The sequence below is a fragment of the Arvicanthis niloticus genome, chromosome 19, assembly GCF_011762505.2.
Source record: "Arvicanthis niloticus isolate mArvNil1 chromosome 19, mArvNil1.pat.X, whole genome shotgun sequence".
NCBI lineage: Eukaryota > Metazoa > Chordata > Mammalia > Rodentia > Muridae > Arvicanthis > Arvicanthis niloticus.
The window spans coordinates 32,347,533-32,363,873 of NC_047676.1; the positions used below are offsets into that span (position 1 = coordinate 32,347,533).

The 16,341-nt window shown below is 37.4% G+C and overlaps 1 protein-coding gene across 1 annotated transcript in view; it reads right to left on the bottom strand.

Moving 5' to 3' along the window:
* Positions 1-11,154, bottom strand: part of C6 (complement C6) — a 67,312-nt gene extending 56,158 nt beyond the window's left edge. Inside the window, exons 1-4 of the mRNA XM_034523621.2 lie at positions 10,997-11,154; positions 6,185-6,347; positions 4,080-4,236; positions 2,740-2,884 (exon numbers count right to left, since the gene is read on the bottom strand). Of these exons, the coding sequence (XP_034379512.1) occupies positions 2,740-2,884; positions 4,080-4,236; positions 6,185-6,327 (445 nt within the window). The 5' untranslated portion in view covers positions 6,328-6,347; positions 10,997-11,154. The remainder of the gene's footprint in view (positions 1-2,739; positions 2,885-4,079; positions 4,237-6,184; positions 6,348-10,996) is intronic.
* Between the last annotated feature and the right edge of the window lie 5,187 nt (positions 11,155-16,341).

Here is a 16,341-nt window from a genome sequence, read left to right on the forward strand (position 1 = left end):
AAATAGGCAGGCAGTGTATGTTGTGGAATGCTATACAAAGAGGTGATCAGTATCCTGGGAAGGATATGGTGGTGTGACACATGGTTTCCTTGTTCTGCTCTGACATAGAATTTGAAAGAAAAAATTATTTATTTCTGGGCTTATTTCATTTAAAATATCAGACTGTAGCGGACCATGAGTGACTATAATCCCCAAATCAAAATCGTAGATAAAACGGACCACTAGTTGGAGCCATGTAATCATTTAGACATTATACACCTTTGTTTTTCTTTTTAATTAGACTGGCTGTGTTATTGTGATTGCATATTATTTTTATAAACTCCTGAAAGGCTGGTTAACATTTTTTATTCAATGTTTAAAATTAGAGTCCCGAAAGATAAACTGGCATAGTGTATTACAACTAGTGTCATGGCAAGGCTCAAGATTCCATACAAATATTAAAATGATATTGTAGCCTTGGGGATTATGAGATGCCTGAAAGGTAAGTATGAAGAAGGAAATGCAAGAATGAGTCTGTTTGTGACAGAACAATGGCTTCATTAAGTCAGGGACTAAGTATCATCTCAAATTAGGCAAACTATGTCCATCTATCCTCTCTTATTACAGTTCATAGTAGGTGGTTTTGAAGTGTACAGTAGCATATCATTTTCAATGGAAAATTTATCAAAATGGGCATTAAATCACCCAACTGAAAAGATGGCAATTGTATTGTTGCCAGGGATGTATCAGTTGTTAGCTGGAGCTGGAGCATGGAGACACTGGGGAGTGGGCTGTTTTGGGAAGTACAGAGTTCAGGGACACAACAGGTTACCAACAATTACAGACATTGTGATAATTTGGATTCTTTAATTATTAATTTTATTGTAGTGTTTAACTAGTTTTTATGGAGGGGTGATAGCGCAGCAGCCACAGGGGGATGGGGAGAGTACATGAAACCAGAAGACAATTTGCAGGATTTGATTCTCTTTCTACCATATGATTCTCAGGGAATGAACTCAAGTTGCTCATCAGGATGCTGAACCATCTTGTCATTCCAGACTTTAAACAGTGGCTGTGGACATAATGCTGTTTACCTGGAAGCCAGCAGCTGCAGTTGCAGATTTACCTGAAATTAGCCATAGTACATTAGTAATCACTATGTGACTCTAAGGTTTTTGTAGGCTCACGAACATTTTATCTACACTGACCTCTTTTATATCCTGAATAGAGTCTCTCATTTGTTCACTATAATAACTGCATTTAAAACCTGTAATAGCTGCACTTCCACTGTAAATTTTGATTTTAGGATTTTAGATGTAATGTTCAAATCTGGATTATTCTCAGCGATTCCATCAAGATTTTTATTATCTTCTCTCTTATGTTAATTTGTGATGTGACCTCATCATGGAGGTACAAGGTCAATCTCCAAACCCAACACTTACCCTCATTTTTTAGTTTAGGGAAACCCTGACACTAGCACTTTCATTTGTATTTAGAGGAAGTTGGTAGAGATGCAGGTCAAGAGCAGTGTGTAAAAAGGGAAGAATTTGAGTTCTAAGGTCTTGAGTCAATTATCTATGAAATTTAAAACTTGCTAGTTTCCATTTAAAATTTGCTAATACAGAGAAGCGAGGTAGGGTTTCTTTTTTATAATTACAAATTGGTTATTTATGTATGAGTTCAAGGAACTATCACTCCTATAGTAAAATTGACCTGTATCCATTTTTGTAAATATGATTCACTGAAGCACATCCTTGCATATATATATGGGTTGCTGATACAAGCTCATATATTGATGTAGGAGGGCTGACAGTTGACTGATAGCAAGATAGACTAGGTGACTGTAAAGCTGACATTGGCCATTTGGATGTTTGCTGAAGCGTTTGTAGACATTATATCTAAACTGTTCAAAGTGATAGGAGTTAATAGACTAGGGGTTAACAGACAGGTACCTATGATTAAATTATTTAAGATTTGACTATATTCTAGTGTAACTTAAATATCAGTTTTTCCAAATCTCAGCATACATTATACTTGAATGTTGGTAGCATTTAAACCAATATGATTTCTAATTATTGTGATATTTGGGGCAGCCTCTGAGGACCAATCATGAAAATTTATTTAAGATTTACTTGACATAATAATATCTCATCAGCCTTGTTCCAACAGTTAAAAAAATCTGTCAGTTCTTATTTAAGCTGGTTTTTACATTTATTCATTTATTATTTATTAATTTTATTTGGAGTGTGTGTGTAGGTGTGTGTGTGTTTGTGTTTGTTTGTGTGTGCACATGTATATGTCATATGAACAGAGCAACTATTGGCAGTCAGTTCTCTCTATCACAGGGGCGCTTGGAGTTGAATTCATGTCATGAGGCTGGCTGCAAGCTATTTTATCCACTGAGCCATTTTTCTGGCCTCCATCTCATCACTTCTTTTGTGTAGTCCTCATTATAGATTTGTGTGTATTAATATCTATTTGTCAAAAAATCTGCTGCCATCTTTTCTTTTGTCCCCCTCTTTCTTTCTCCACCCCTATAAGAAAGTAGGGCTTTGAACACTATTACTTAATCAAATGAATGAGGGAACTGGTCAAGATTATTATGTGTTGAAAGCTGATTTCACACCTGAGTGCCTTAGTAATTTGTAACATAACAACAGTTCCCCTTGCACTTACAATGGGGAAGGACTGTTCTTTCATAGCTTTTCCTGGCAGTCAGTATTTTTAGTGGAGACTGAATATTTTAGCAGAATACATTACCACTGTCACAGAGGAATTTATTCTTGCAATCAGTCTCTTCAATTTTGCAGAGCTCAGATGGGACACATGGTTGAAAGGTCACCAGAGGCTCTGTGCATGGTTGTCCCCCAAACTGACTTGGGCGCAGGACAGATTTAACTTTAACCTGAAAGAGAAGTAGAGGTGAGTGATTAATTTCAAAGCAAGGCCAAAGTCAAAGTAAAAATCCACCCCAGGGTGTCCTTGTCAGTCAGAGTTATAATCTTTCCCATGGTGACAGTACCCGGACTGTACTAATACTTTTCTTCAATTTCATTATAGTGCATATATTTAGTAAATCAGTGCTTGGCATGTTTCAGTTTTTCAAAGTGAAAAACGAGAAGGCTTTTCCTCACTGTGAAATCTTACGATTTCTAAATTACAGCAACAGTAAATGCAAAAGTGTTTACTGAGGGTCTCCTGTGTGAGGGCAATAAAATAGCTCTTTTATATATCTGACAGTGTCAAGTGATAAATGGGAAAGGATCTTGAGATTCTTTTGCATAAGAACATCACTATGGAAACTGGTTTGACAGATTCTCCACCTTTTGACACATTTTGGTGAGGAGGAAGATGGAGAGTAAGGGTAGAAATATGTCAGAATTAGCCACTTCTAACTTGGTACAGCTCCAGTGTTAATTAATGGCATAGTCTTGATCAAAATACTTAGCCCCCTAAGGAACTGGGACATATGCTGTATATAAACAAACTAGGATGTGGTTTGTCTGATTTACTAAAGGGAACCAGCTCAGTTCTCAGAGTTTGTCTTCCACAAATGAAGTTTCTTTTCCCTATCTAATGTGTAGCTGTTGGGAACACAGGACTCTGACTGAGGTTAACGTTGGTCACATGATGTGGCCTTTACAGGAATGACTATGATCTAGGTAAATATTAAAGCTGGGAGAAATAAACAAGTTGACGGACTTTCTCTAGGGGAGACAGAGTTTAGAAGAAAAACAAAGAGCCAGGATTTTGACACATTTCCCTTATTTCAGTTTAATTTTAAGCTCTGGATGAAAGCAGAAGCTTTTAGCATTTAATTTTGCTTTCAGAAGTCTCAGGAGGCCTAGTTCAGATATGGATAAGTGGGATGTGATCAGAGGTGGACTTTTCTTTTGGTATTCATATGTCCAAAGTTCATGTAAAAGGAACCCTATTACCATCACCACCACTGCCTCCTTCACAACCATCATTTTTTCTCTAATAAAAATTAAGACAGTTTATTTTCAGAAATTTAGCACATCTCTGGTATTGAATCTGTCATGGGATACTGGCACTTACTTGGGACTCAGATTATTTGGGTGTACCTGTGGCTCACATACCTGTTTTTCAGTACAAGGGTCACAGTCTGACCATGTTCCATCGTCTCCTAGGGCACAGTTGATGGGACACATCTGCAAGTTGCACTGTCTGGTCTCCTGCTTGGTACAAAGCTCATCACACGAGTTGTCCCGATAGTAATCATTCACTACTATTTGTCTGTAACAGTGAGAAAAGGCTACTCAGAATCAGTGTTTCCATAGTGCCTTCACATCCATAAGAGATAGTATGTGGCGTTACCTACCAAGAGCAAAAATGTAACATTACCATAGAAAACAGGAAAGATGGTGCATATATAGTCTGTACAACTTAACAGAGCTCAAGACCATAATGAAAATAGGAGGCCAAAGTGGAGAATTTCGAGACAGTGATGGCAGATCATTAAGCTACACAGGAAGCCCTCCTAAGTATACAGGTTGTTCATGAATTACCCTATGTTTGAAAGATGCCAACACATAAGTGCAATGATTGAGTTGGATTAGGATATTGACATCAGGGAGAAAATTCACAAAATTAATGCAGATTCCCAAAGTAGAAAAGGAAGGGAAAAAAGCAGGAGCAGTGAACGTTAAAGAGAATCCAGGGAGGAGCTTGACAGTACATGGCTGAGAGGGACAGACTGTATCATGTTCTCTTTAGTAGACAGTTGAGAACTATGAAAGGACTCTTGAAGAATGAGTCTCTTCTCATACTTCATGGACTGTTTATTGGAAGTCAATTGGCAAATTTAATGAGATACAGGAAAATACTTTTTAAACACAATTCTCTAAAAGAAGTATAATAAAAAATATAAATATAATAAATATAAATATTTTATAAATATAAATATATTTATAAAATATTTTATAAATATAAAAAATGTGAAACATGCTTTTTTTTTCTTAAGTCATGTTGTAAAAGTAACTTTTATTATCCTGATGTAATTGTCTCGGAGGCTTACTGATGAATAAGCTTGCCCTTTCTAGTTCTTTCTGAACTTTGGCTGGCTGGTTCAACTCAGCTGTTCTGGCTCAAAACTCCTCCCCAAGTGGATTGATTTAATGTGGCTTTTCTCAGTTTCTTATTGAATTTCTCTGCTTGGCTTCAAATTAACTCTGGTCATTTTTCTAATCTAGGGTCTTCTTATTCTCTGGCTTCAACTACCTCTGCTGACCTGAATTGAACTGCATGAACTCATAAATGAACTCAACTCCAATACACTGTACTTGCTGCACTGACTCCCAACTGCCTGATTCCCAACTGCCTGACTCTCTGTGCTGCTCTTAAATATCTACTCTTTTCTGTTATTCTCACGAGAGATGGGTTTTTCTGTGTTATTCTCATGAGAGATAGGCATATCGTATTTCTGACACGATCTGTGAAATTGTTCGTTGATTCAACACTTTGTCTGCCCTTCAATTAGATACCACTTTCAAACATGGGTGCTTTCTTCTACAAACTAATTTTACCTAAAGGTGTATTAAGGACATGTCTGTATTACAGCCAGAGGGATTAAAGGTGTGTGGCATGTCTGAATTACATCCAGATACACAGATCTAGGTCTTTGGGTATGACCCCTTGCCAAAACAGCCATGTTGCTGGATTAAAATTTCTCTACATCATGTGAGAAAATAAATGGTACAGAAAAATCTAACAGATACAAGCAAGATGTACAGGTGAGGAGTCTGAATTGTAAAAAGAGTGGATTATTAAATATTTGTAAGTAAGCACAATTTTCTTGCCATATCAATTGTGCCGACAATCAAGCAAATAGCAAGCAGTTCTGTTCAGTTGAGGTCCAGTTCGGCTTTGTTTAATGACTATACAATTCTATATAATTAACTCACTACTGTAGGCAAGCAGGGAGTTATGTGATGTTTTAAAAAACATAAAAGCTAAATACACTGTACAGATTTCTTAATCGTTCTTATGAAGCTCTTTAATTTTACAGAAAGAACAAAAGTAGACATTTCATTTCAACTTCATGTGAAATAGAACTCAAATTCTGTCTAATATACTAAGTCTTTGGCTGAGATATAATTGTTCTTCATTGCACAGAAAGATCTATTTGGTATTACTTATCCTTTCCTTAAGATCCTTCGGAATATTACAAATATCTCATACCCACCTCTGTCTGCTCTGGGTTCCAGAATTGCAGGATTTAGAGCAGCTGGACCAGTGAGTCCATGGGTAGTGGTCACAGAAACAGGCTTCACTCTTGTCAATCAATATGATCAGCAAAATGAAACACAAGGTGAGATGTCTGGCCATTCTTCCACAATCCCCAGGCCCTGAAATAGAATGGCCTGGTAGATAAGTCATGAGAGCTACAGACTCTTGTGATTATAGAATACACTTGCATTTCTCTAGGTTTCATGGGGCAAGTTAAAACGTAAATTTATATGTGAATTCATATAAGAGTGATTTTTACAAAGATTTTTAGAATAAAGATTAACAGAGTGATAACCTTCATTATAGTGTAATAACTAGTGGTAATAAAGATAAATTATGTAATATGTATTTGAAAGACATTTATTTCATCAAAATGTGGTAAATTTTATAATTTATTTCTCGGAAGAGCCACTAATTTTATGCTGTGCTACCTTGAATACATTCACTTGTTCATACTTTCTGGAGACTGGGGGAGCAGTCTAGGCTACTCTAGGCTACTCTGCAAAAAGCTCTAAAGGGAGTTCACTGCTTTGGTCCTTTACAGATGGTCTATAGAAAGTTAGAGCTGTGATACATCTTAAAGACCTCTAGGATAAGAAATAGAATAGATAGTTATGAGTTGGGGAGGTGGGGAGACAGAAACAAGAGGATCAAACAGAGAGGAGAAGGGAAGGGGGCAAGGGAGGGATTATGGGGAGGAAAAATGAAGGACTAGTTGATAAGTCATATGGAAACTGAATAGAGTAGAATCTTCCTAAAATATATAAATATATGAAGATGATGTAAATTAAATTGCCAAATAATGGGGAAATGGGGACAACAGAAGCCCAACTGGACATCTCTCATCACCAAATGATACTTCCAGTATATGAAATGTGTTATATCTAATTGAGTTGTTAGGGGTCCTGTAGGAATCCCTAAACAGCTCAGGATATTGCCAAAGCTATTGGTGACTTTCCACAAAATGGCATTAAAGCCCCGAAGACAACACCCACACACTCATTGGACATGGAGAACTTGAACTAGTGCCTAGAGCCTTGCCTTCTGAGGACTAGCATTCATGGTACTCAAAGGTACTCTACAGGCTATCAAAGAAGAAACATAAACACCAACATAGCTATTAAACTTTGATCTACAAAATTGACCAGCCTGCAAGATATGCTGGTAAAATAGTCACACAAAACTTGTGGGAGTAATCAACCAAAATATGATTTGAGTTAAGGCCCACTCCGTGAGATGGAGCCCATACCCAACATTGCTGAGTGGCCAAGAATCTGAGACTAGATAGGAAAGATACCTAAGAGGGGAAAACCAGATCTTCTGCTAAAGAAATGTAGCAATAAAATGAGTCCTAATGAAATTCTGCGTTATTCACAGCATCTCTTGTGCTTTCTTTCATTCTTTTACTTGTTTGTTTTTCATATTTTAACTAACTAATTCTATTTTATTATTATTCCAAAGGTGGCTGTTTGTTTTCTGAAGAGAGACAGCAAGGATGTGGACCTGAATGGGAGTGGAGGCAGGAACTGGGAAGGGTAGGGAAAAAGGGAATCTAGATTAGCAAACAATCTATTTTCAATAAGAGAGGGAGAGAGAGAGAGAGAGAGAGAGAGAGAGAGAGAGAGAGAGAGAGAGAGAGAGAGAGAGAGAGGCCATATTTTTCTATGTCATTGACAGTGAAGTTCAAGGAGGTACAATTGAGGCAGCATGCCAAGAGCTCATTTAAGACTCTTGACTCTTGGATGAAGTGCATCCTTTACCCAACTTTCTAGCAACACTGATTATCAAATTACTGGAACACTGGGGTTGCCAGAGTTCTACTACCTGGAATACAAGAAAGTTTTACATGACTAATGCTTGAAAAAAAATCATGATCAGTGTGTTCTTCAGGGGTATTGTGGGGCCTTGAGTGTCTGAGAGTTATTTATAAAATCACCATTACTTCCTGACATTCACAATTTGATATTACATGCTCTAATAATGTATGCAATATCTATTCAATGCTCTTGCAATTAATATAGTACCTTTCATCTAAAACAAAAACCAACATTCACTTACCTTCTCTATGTCTCAGTTTATTGACCTCTAAAATAAAAATAATAGTTTAACTACTTTTATGTCAACAAAAATATATGGACACATCCCACATATATGTATGCATGCACAGACTATAAATATGTACAGCAGAAGAAGTCATCTGATGCTGCTTAGCTTTTTCAAGACATAATGCACATTGAAGATCTTTCCTATTAATGGGAAATATTTATGTCCTTAATTTTTGTTTGTTTTTTTCTGGTACTATAAATTTAACTAAGGGCTTCATAAATATTAAACAAATATTCCACCACTGTCTATGTCTTTGGACCTCTTTTGACATGCTATGCTATTTAGAGATAAGATCTTACTAAGTCACTCATTCTAGCTTTTAATCCACTTAACGCTAGCTCAGACTGGTCTGGAACTTATGATCCTCTTACTTCAGACTTCTTATGGCTAGAATAGGCTCAGGCCACAGTGCTGGCTATTTCTTTTCATTGTTGCTGGCAGCATAGTTTTATGCACTAATTGCATTTAACAATTATCATCATTGTGGAAATTCAGTGTAAGCAATTGCCGTGACTCTGTAATTAGGTGTTAGTACACTTTAGATGCATATCCATGGAGACAGCAAGTATGTTCCTAGCAAACATACATGTTTTATTACTGCCCAATTATTCTACTGAATTATAGTTCTTTTAACTGTCTGAGAGGGTTATTTTCTGATTATATTTTAATGTAATGAGCTTACATCTCTTAGTTGTGATAAAAGGATATGTCAGCAACAGTACAACGGGACAATAGATTTTATTTTAAGCCAAGTGTTGGTGTCAGAATTGTTTCTCCAATGGACTCAGAAACGAGGACTTTCTTGTTAAACTCTTTTACCTTATCTGACAGATCAGAGGAATGGGCTAGAATAAAAGCACCCAGATCCACTGCCACATGTTGAATACACCCATCAATATCAACCACCCTGTGTTTGTGTATCTGATGCTGCTGGGCCATGAACATGATACAAAAAAAAAAAAAAAATGAAAGCTATTGTCACTGTCTGCAAAGAGTAGGCAGGTGTTGAAAATCCTACTCATGCATTTTGTCTGGTCTCTTTCAATCCAACTCATGAGCATCTGTAGCCCTAGTTTATTTTATTTTGATAGTAAACGTGGGTATCCTTTACAGATCCCTCAACTTGCCTATCACTGTTACTCCCTGGTAAGTGATTTTTTTTTCCCCTTAGCATCTTAAAATCACAGGGATGAGAGGGTTCAGAGCAAGTCTGGGTGGTTTATCCGTGTAAATGCTGCAAGTCTTAAAGAATCATTCTCTGCAGAGACATACACTTTCTAGAATCTCCCTACACAGAAAGAAAGCAAACTTAATTTTGTATACTTAGCATGAGAATGGTTGAGATAAGTGGCAACGTGTGACATCATCAGTCCTCAGTTCGGAGCAAATACCATCTGCTTTTATTTGTACATGTTTGAAATCAGAGGTGGACTTTCTTCACAGTGATCATTAAAATTTCCAGGACAAAGCTTGCATAAGATATTCTTATCGGTTATTTGGTCATACCTCTGCTAGGGGAAATTTGGGCAACAGTATAAAAAATGATGGTGACTCTAAACTTATTTGATGATGCTGGTAACAGAGTGGGGCTGTCAACCTCTCCTTTTATAACATTTTTGTTTTGATGAAAAATTATTGGGTTTGGGTGTTAACTAGTGGTACAAGATTTAACTACTTGCCTGGCATGTATGTGCAAGTCCTTGAGTACGTTTCCTTAGAACTAAGATAAATAAGTTAGGGACAAAAAAGGTGATTTTATGTTAAAAGAGGAATTCTTATTCAAACAAAGAGAACTATTTCTTAATTTATTGTTACCATTGCTTAACCTATATTATCATTATATTAACTATATTATATATTAATTATATATATTATATATTAACTATATTATAGTTCCTTGTTTGCTGATTCTCAATTTCTTTAAATACTTTAAGGGTAGCTAATAGTCACTGGCACATTATTTTTTATGGAAATATTAATTAACATGTTCAGTAGGATTGCTTGGAAAGAGAGAGGGGGAGAGAATTTTTGAGAATAGTTGAGAAACAACTTCTAATCTAGGGTCACAGTAGAAGAGCAGCTGTGTTTGCAGTTTTCTGGTAATTGCTGCAGCCTCTTGACCTCTCCAGAAGTCAACAGTCTTGCTGAACCATTGACGATGGTACCCTGTCACCTTTGGGTGCACATTACTCACATAAACAACATATCTGCAGGGCAGTTCAGTGCATCTGACCTGACAGATCTCAGCAGATGCTACAGTTCATCCTCAGCTGTTCATCTTTTCTTTTTAATCTGTTTGCAGACTTCTTAAACCTCTCATTGCTCACATTTTTCCCTATGGCTGTCCCAGAGGCTCGAAAAACGATACTTACCACTGCTAATTGTAGGCTGGGAGTCCAGACACATAGTTAACCTTAGCTGGAGAGTAGTGTGTTTGCTCTTCATTTTTACTGTGATCTAACTCACAAGTGACTCAAAGTCCATGAACCTTTGGTTCTTTTGAGATTTAAGCAAAATAGATATTTCTTAGTTCAAAAGAAAGACAAAGAAACACTGATAGTCTGAGGGGTATATTTACACTCTTGACATGTGGAGTCTCTTGGAAACATGATCTACAATTTTGAATTATTAGAATAAAAATAGAAATCATTAGGTCACTTACCTTTAAAGCGATCTAGTTATGTTCAGGTACCTAAGCTGTGAAGGGCTGTAGAAGCAAAAGGCACAGACCCTAAGAAGGGGTTTGTGTGATTGTCCAGAGAGTCCTTCTTTATACTACTGGGCAACACAAGATAGTGCGGTCCAAAAGCCCTAACAGTGACCTAAACTGTTGACAGAATAAACGTTGTGTTGAAACTCTGACTTTTGAAATAATTTGCTTAAATAAGCAGAAACCCTGAAATTCTAAGGATAGCAGTTTCTATGGTCTTGAATTATTTTTCAGTGATTTCTTCATTCAGAGTTGTTGCAATTTTGTGTCTGCAGAGAAATCTTTAGAAAGTGGGCGTGGTTCTACTTGTCCTGTGGAGTGAGGGATTATTCTAGACATGGGAATGAAGTGTTTGTATGAAGTTGTACATAGGTATTCTTCTGGGTGTATAATACTTTTTTTTTGGACTTTAGCTACTGAGAAACCAATGTACTGGGAAACTAACTTTCTGAAGTGTTTCAGCAACCATAGGGTTTCAAAAGTGTTGACAGGGGCCTGAGAATCAAGATCACATAAAATGCCCTGTATTTTTATAATGTGTGTAAAGTTGTTGGCAATTGATTAGTAAGAAAACTTGTGAGTGTAAGGGAAGAGAATGGAAGCGAAAGAAATTAAGAATTAAAATGAAACAATTATTTGTTTCCCTTTGAGAATACGTATTCAGTTAGAAACCATTTTTTTTCCTCTCCTAATGAGAATTAATTCAGAGCAAAGTGATCCTCCCAAGAAAACCCCAAATAAAAGGCAACCAACAGTGAAAACCCTAAGTCTGTCTACTAGGCCTTCCACATGTTATGTGGATACATGCTACCTGATCATTATTGCAGACAAATACTGTAGGTTATCATTAGGGAAAATGCTAATTATTTAACTTCACAAAAGCAGTGAATGTACTTTGTTGGTCAGTATGGGAGTAGACAAAGAGGAGTGACAAATTGCACTGTTTTGCTTAGAAAACCATAGATGAAAACTATATTATACACAGAAGAAATAGGAATGTCTTGGGCTGTCATGGTCTTTTTCTTTTTTGTGTTACTTTTAAGATTACTAGAAATTGAGTTTAAATTAATTGTGTTTAATGTCCCCACCTCCTGCTCACACACTATGTGCTTAATGTCCCCACCTCCTGCTCACACACTACTCTCTAGGTTATTGACACAATTAGCCTGTGTGCCATTTTTTTTCAATAGCCTTCACTATTTAAATTGCCAACCATAGCATACTCTTTTCAATCCACTGTGTTTCCTGGACCTGACCCAAAGTCTGCATTTTGCTGGACACTAGAGAAGCTTCCATTCCCTTCCTGCGATTCTTTTCCTTAATTACCCGAGATTGTATCTTTACCCCATCTCCTTCCCTTCTTCCTCCTCTCTTTCTTTTTATTTCTTTGTGAGACTTCACCTATCTATTAGATTTATGAATCATTGTTTTTTTTTCTGATTTATCAGTCTCAGTAGTCTAGGGTCCATTAATAATATCAAAAGTAAATACATATCACAACAATCGCTGCTTCCATTGTACCTCTCTTTTCATAAGATAATTTTGTAGTTCCTTCTTTAAAGTGTATGTGCTTTCTATATCTTTAATTTACCTCCATGTCTATGGCTACCTCTATCCTTCCAGCTCCTGTGGACTCACAGTTTGGAGTTCACCTTGATACCTTAACTACTCTCTGTGTCTTCAGACTTTTCTTTTAATTCCTAAAGTCTGACAACTTGCTCATTTTATAGCTCGTCTCTAAGTAGCACAGCCCTATGCAAAATCTCATTGCAAGAGACTGATCATCAGTGCTGGGCCTTGGGCACTGTGGTTCTACATTGGCCCTTTATTTTCACTCTCATCTTTTGCACATTCTTCCATCCAACCAAGTTGGATAATTTGTTATAATTGCTATAGTTTTTTTTCTGTCATTGTGTTTCTTCCTTGAACATTTTCCTTCCAAGTTCCATAGTTGAAAACGTGAATGTATTCTGTATCTATTATTTTCAAACATTTTCATTAATTCTTTGAGAATTTCATATAATGTATTTTGAAAAATTTCACCTCCTCTTTATCTCCTTCCATAACCTCCCTCCCATTCTTTCCCATACAACTTTAAGATTCCTTCCTTCCGTCCTTCCTTCATTTGTTTATTTATTTATTTATACCCATTGAGTCCAGTGTGTGCTGACCAGCTAGTCTTCATGCCCTGGCATGTGGTTGATCTACCATGTGTGATATTATTAAAGACAACTGGCTCTCTCTCCCAGTAGCTATGAAATGTCAAAAGTAGCTTGGTTAGTGACAATTTCCTGTCCACCTTCCACTCTTTTTGCCTGCATTTTTGTCTGGCTGGAGCTTGTACAGGTTTTGCATATGTTCTCATGATTTGTGTCTATATTTGAAAACTGTTGTGTCTGGAAAACACCGTTTTCTTCATGGTTTCCACGACCTCTAGCTCTTGCAATGTTTCTTCTCCTTCTTCTGTAGGTAGGGTGGCTGGGAATGCAGGGCTCCTCCACAGGGAAGTTAGGTGCCTCAGCTGTGGCTCCTTAAAGGCCTCCTTCACAGTTCCTCATGGCACAGCCCCAATGACACAAGAAAGTCCGTGGGTTTTTATAGGCTTTAATGTCATGGCAGATGTAGATGGATCTGGATGTGCACCCCCTACCCCCAAAACCCAGTGCAGAATGCTTAATTGGCTCCACCCTCTGGCCTTCAGGTACCTCGTTAGTATGTAAATCTCTCTAGGGTCTGAGGCCTGTTCCTCATGACTGATGGCCATAGACCTCTCTGTGAGAGGGGCTGTGGAGGGCTGAAGCTAAATCAAAAGAACCAGGGCCCTGGGAGCAGAGCCGAACTCCTGCCTTCCAATAAGAGTCCAGAGTTCCAAGTTCATGTTTGACCAAGCACCCAGCTTCTTCTCATAGCCCACTGCCCCACACCTCCCCCTGTTTTCTTTTTTAAAAAAGAAGGGGGGTCACTGTCATTTGTAGTGAAAATTTTGGATGAGGAAGTCAAAAGAAAACACTATGAAGGCCATAGGATGTGCCACAATTAAGCCACAGGGTAAGGGGAACTGGGGGTGAGGGTTAGGAAGGCAAGGGATCGTTGAAACAATTAAACACAGGTGGTACAGTTTGAGGGTAATAACATCTAATTAATCTAGATAGACATTATATTTTCCTTATTAACATGTAGCTTTTAGCTATTTGACTTTGGCAAAAGAGTTCATTTGTAGCTGGAAGGTCTGGATCTGTCTTCTCTGGCTCTCAGCGCATGTCTCTGGAGTCTTCAGTCAAAAGTGGTGGCTGGAAGAAGGCAGTTTGGTGTCCCAGGCAGGTTCCAGGAGATGTCTCAGACGGACTTGTGGGACCACCTATAGGATAATTAGTTGTCTCAGATGGACTTGTGGGACCACCTATAGGATAATCACAACAGGAAGCAGCACCCCAGCAGGGGGACGTCTGCAAAGAGTGTGTAGCAAGCATTAGGATACTTGGGAGCAAGCACGTCATAGTCTGCAGTTGAGCTCCTAGAAAAGCAAAGGTGTTTGAGGAAATTTAGCCTTGGAAGGCACCTTTGAATCTGTTTTAGATGTCTGAGGAAGAAAACATCATGTTAATTATGTATCTGGATTAGGTAGCAACAGTTTGTCTGTAAAAGGAAACTAGTTGTTAATTAAGAACTGAAAAATGGTGATCAGCTATATCAGTTCAGTTTTAGATTAGAAGCTTAGTACCATTTAGATGAATAACATTTCCCAAGATCCTGTGTGGTAGATGCTTGGTTCTAAGCTGCCATTATTAGGAAAGACAGGTCCTTATGGAGTATCTCTCTCTCTCTCTCTCTCTCTCTCTCTCTCTCTCTCTCTCTCTCATATAGCATCTGGGGTTGATTGAATGAGAATGTCCCCCATAGGCACATGTATTAGAATAACTGGTCTCTAGTTGAAGATCACTGAAGAGATTACGCAACTTTTAGGACACAGGAACTTACAGGAGAAAGTATGTCACTGGGGGAAGGCTTTGAGAGTTTATAGAATCCCCCCACTTGCAGTGGGTAAAGATATAATTTTTCAGCCTCCTGCTCTAGCCATCTGCTCCCATGCCTTGCCTACTATTATAAACTCTCCCTCTGGAGCAATAAACCAAAATAAAGTATTTATAACTCACCTTTGGCTATAGTGTTTTATCTCAGTAAAGAAAAGAAATTAATTCAGTGATAAAAATCTAGATTGACATAAAAATGAGTTAAAGTTGTGTAGTTTTATACCCTCTAGGATATTAGAAAAACACAGACTAGATAATAACTGACTTATAACCTTGTGGGAAGAATACACTGGTTGAGGTAGATAGGTCTTTAAACTCTTGGGTCAGCTTTCAGGTTTGAGTTTTGGCCTCAAGAATCTCAAGTATCTTGAATACTATTACCAAGGATTTATCTCTGAAGCTTCACACTTGTGAATATGCTGTCTAACATTCATTTAGTTGTCTATAGCTTTCAACAGGGTAGAGTTTTATTTTGATTTACCTATTTGACTCAATGCATTCACATTCACATTAGGTCCCAGGTATATCCTAGGGCTAAATATTCAAAAGTGAATCATTTTGCTTGACTCTCTCAACAAATGGTAGATAGTAAAATAAACAGGAAAAGAGATATTGAAAATTATAACAATACATACAATATATTTTCTGTGTAACCAGTCACTTATTCTTTTACATATTTATCAACATTACCAGTTTCTAAATAGTTTTATTAACTCATTTTGCAAAATTTCACTTCTGGGCCTGTTTTATCCCCTTAAATAGTATAAAAAAGCAAAGCAAAACAAACCAAAACCAAACCAACCAAAAACTTTGGTGAAAAATTCTGCCTTCATAGAAATTATAATCTGCTACAATAGAGAAAGAAAAATGAAAAAAGAAAATTATGACTTTTAGAAGTATTTCTTTTAATATTATTTGAAGATGTGTCTTTTAAAAACAAAAACGATTCTTATTTATTTACAACTCTTATGCCACTGCCCTTCCAAATCCCTCCTTCACAGAGTCCCTCCCCTCATTCCCTCTCCCCTTTCCCTCTGAGAGGGGCACCCCCTTGATATTTCCCCACCCTGGCACATCAAGTCTCTGCAACATTAGATACATCCTCTCCCACTGAGGTCAGACAAGGCAGCCCTGTGGAGAGTGGATAGCACAAACCATTTTTTGTCCTATATTTACTCATAAACTTACAATTTTTTAAATAGAAAATCTTTCCAATCTTCTCTTAGAAAACCTTATCCTACAGGATCTGTTCAAGCCAGCTTCATA